Consider the following 3,386-nt stretch of genomic DNA (forward strand, 5'->3'; position numbering starts at 1 on the left):
AATAATTTATGATACCTTATTTAATAATTTAAGAATGATGTACATGATGTGTTGGGCTTCAAATCAGAAATCCAAAATAAAAAAACTATTTATTATAAAAATACTATTCATACCAACGTTTCGGAACTATCAAGAAATCATCTTCAGATCATCACTAGATCATCTATCATTAGAAATAGAACAAAAAACTTATTTTATGGAATGATATCAAGGTTATATAAAAAATATAGAAACTAAATAAAATGTTGAAATGGCAAAAATAGGACTCGAGATTAATTTACCTACATTACTAATATGAAAGCCTCTCAGTATACTACTAAATAAATAATTAAGTAAATATTTATTTCGTGCAATAATAATTAAAAATATATTATTTTGTAATTAATCTTATTTATGATATATAATAAACATTAAGTTTTTAGTAAAATTAGGTTTGTAAACTCTATTGAAGATAATCTTACGACCTTTTGACGATAAATGCACAAGAATTTAGTCATAACAGTTATCTAGAATCCTCTGTCGATATTGTACTAGTTAAATTTCAAGTTCATGTTTTGACAAATGATTCAGTATGTAATGGAATAACATATGATTCATTTGTGCATTTATTAACTGGTAATATTTAATCATTTTTATAATTTGATCTATAAAAGACAAGGTATTTAAACAGTATAAATTATTCGTAATTATTAGTAATAAAATATTTTTCAAAAATTTATATAAAATTCTAGGTGAATTAAAATGAGTGCTCTCAAGATAATTTTACTGTTTGCGTTATTGGGAACAACATTTGGATCTGTGAATATAGTGAATGATTTTAGAATAGAGTTGTCTGAAAATTCTAAATCACAAAATGAAGAAACTGAAATACCAAAATATAGTTTAAGATCTATTTATAATAAAGCAAAGTCGTATGTGCCAAGTTCATCTTTCTTCATTGTAAGTATTAATTTATTTATTTAAAAAAAATATATTCACTTTTAGTAACTTTTTGCAATCACTTCAGATATTAATTGTGTATCTAAATATGAAATATTTGTTAAAAATAATGATATAAAAATATTGGTTCCTAAGTATTTTCAGCGATAATCATATGCTACTACGATTATAGTATCAAAATGCTTTATTAAATATTCAGATTATTTTATAAAATATCATATATACTTTAACTTTTCAAAGGTACCCAAAAGCTTTCTCCAGTTTTGATAACTTTTTAACTTTTTAACTAAAAAAATTTGATTGTTGCATTTAATAATGGTCAGTTTTAGTAAATTAAAATTAATTTTTATGATTTATTTATTTATTTATGGTTTATTTTTAATAATTTGCGCAATCTATTTTCTCAGCCAAAAATATCATTAAAAAATGGGACTCTTTCTTATGATTGGGGTTTATTGCACATGACCGGTTCCTTAAGTCGCCCAACAGAAGCTCCAAAAACATTAAGCGAATTCACGCCAGAAAGTTCTTCTCAATTACCAGAAACAACTTACGATTACCTTAGATCTTTGCAAGCAAATCCTCTAATTTCTAATGCAATTCAAAGATCAAAATCAATAGCAGAAAATGTTGACAATCAAGATGGATCTTTATCTTCGAAAAGTATTGAAGACTACTATAATGAAATAATTCATGGAATTATTATTCGCCAAAATGCCGCGAAGCAATTAAGCTCTTCTGATGTAAGTGTGAAACCTGTAGATACCCAAAAAGGTCAACACCAGGGCTTACCTACCCCTGAAAAAATTCATCCTTCGCAATCTCCTGAGTCAATTGTCAGTCTAGCCAAAGCAATGATTTCTAAAGCAGAACAATTATTAAAAAATATTGAAACATCTACGATTCCACCCAGAAGAGATCAAGTTCAAAACCAACCATCACATGATGTGACTAATGTTGATGCGAGATCTGTACTGGAAAGAGATCCTATAGTTCCAATAACTGAATTCACTATTGATCCAGAAACTCCAAGTGAATCAGATTTGAGTCCAAGAAATATTGACCCCGATGTGTCATCTTTGGAAGAAACATCTTCAGCTTCTGGATATTTGGTAGAAACTTTAGACCAACCCAACATAAGGCCTGCCAATTTCTATCCATTGAGAAAATCTGACGAAAATCAGGAACCAGCTGTTAATAATGCAGGTTTATATTTAAAAATATAATTAGTTGTTGTCATTTTAATTCCAACTAGAATCCTCCTAGAAACTTTACATGTTTTTTCAAAAAATAATTGGTTCTCAAAATAACATTAATATTTTTTTATATTTATTGCTAAATTTTAAAAATTCGCTCTAGTGCTTCGTTCTAAGCCCGACAACGAGCAGAATAAAGACGGCTTCTTGGAAAAAATTGTCAGGAATAAACATGTAAAAAATCAGGATCTAGATGTATGTTATAATCTAATTCAATAGTTCAATGGTTTGTACTAATTTACTTCTTTTGTGTCTTTTTATTTTCAGTTTTGGAAAGCTGAGAACTACTTAGGCCAAACACTCGGGAGGCCTTTGTTTAACTATTTAATGGACCACGATATGATGTGATAAGAATTCTTGTTCATGGAGCAGAACTAAATTATTTATTAGGATAAGGATAATCAAATTATACAAAATATGAAATATTGTAGTATGTCATACAATAGCAGTAAGAATAAAGTTGTCATAAAACAAAAATACACAAAATTGTTTTTATAATAATTTTATACATAATTTTTTTTAATTTTTCAGAAACTATGGATAATTTTAACGAATAACAGTTTTCAAAAATTTCTAAAAATGAAATGCGTAACTTTAGTAAAACATAAATGTAATATGAAAGAAATGTATGAAATATGATATGTGTTATTATATAGCAGCATATATAATAGTCTTATTATTAGGATTTTTGTTTTTTGATAATAGAATACATGAATTCAGATAAAACAGCGTCACTTAAAAGATATAACTTATTTTAAAGAACGTAATTTATGTGTAAGCATTGTTGTTATACGTAAATTTATGTGTAGGCAAGTTAGTTTTAAAGAATTCATTAGGTTGATATTACCTAATAGATCTTAATATCATGTAGTCATTATATCCGGATTTTACTACGTATATATATATATATATATATATATATATATATACATCTATACATATATAGATTAAATATACATTTAGCGCAAGCTTCAACCGATTTACAACCTGTCTCAGCATTTCCAGGTAGATGTCTACACGATTTACCTGTCGTTTATTTCTAATATGAATATGTAATATACTTATATATATATATATATATATATATATATATATATATAATATTGATAACTCTTCTTATTATTACCCAGTATTAATTAAATTCAGTAGATCGTGTCAAGATGAATAAAAAAAAGCAAAAATATTTGTTAA

The 3,386-nt window shown here is 26.2% G+C and overlaps 1 protein-coding gene across 2 annotated transcripts; it reads left to right on the forward strand.

Moving 5' to 3' along the window:
* Window positions 1-736: 736 nt before the first annotated feature.
* LOC113363547 lies at window positions 737-2,617 on the forward strand. 2 transcript variants are annotated; one of them, XM_026606038.1, is made up of 4 exons: window positions 737-939; window positions 1,347-2,145; window positions 2,299-2,390; window positions 2,463-2,617. In XM_026606038.1, exons 1-4 carry the CDS (start codon window positions 742-744, stop codon window positions 2,541-2,543), a joined length of 1,170 nt encoding a protein of 389 aa, XP_026461823.1. In that variant the 5' UTR covers window positions 737-741; the 3' UTR covers window positions 2,544-2,617. The 2 variants fall into 2 exon arrangements, with proteins under 2 accessions (XP_026461823.1, XP_026461824.1); XM_026606039.1 differs by lacking the exon at window positions 2,299-2,390 and having other exon boundaries at window positions 2,463-2,580.
* Window positions 2,618-3,386: the final 769 nt, after the last annotated feature.

Source organism: Ctenocephalides felis, unplaced genomic scaffold, assembly GCF_003426905.1.
Source record: "Ctenocephalides felis isolate EL2017-DRISC unplaced genomic scaffold, ASM342690v1 CF-g0.4_SCAFFOLD_00845, whole genome shotgun sequence".
NCBI lineage: Eukaryota > Metazoa > Arthropoda > Insecta > Siphonaptera > Pulicidae > Ctenocephalides > Ctenocephalides felis.

Excerpts from the sequence above, each read along its gene's own strand:
- LOC113363547 (XM_026606038.1), top strand. The coding sequence starts at position 742 with ATGAGTGCTCTCAAGATAATTTTACTGTTTGCGTTATTGGGAACAACA. Across the intron at positions 940-1,346 it reads CAAGTTCATCTTTCTTCATT|CCAAAAATATCATTAAAAAA; the intron begins GTAAGTATTAAT and ends CTATTTTCTCAG. Across the intron at positions 2,146-2,298 it reads ACCAGCTGTTAATAATGCAG|TGCTTCGTTCTAAGCCCGAC; the intron begins GTTTATATTTAA and ends AATTCGCTCTAG.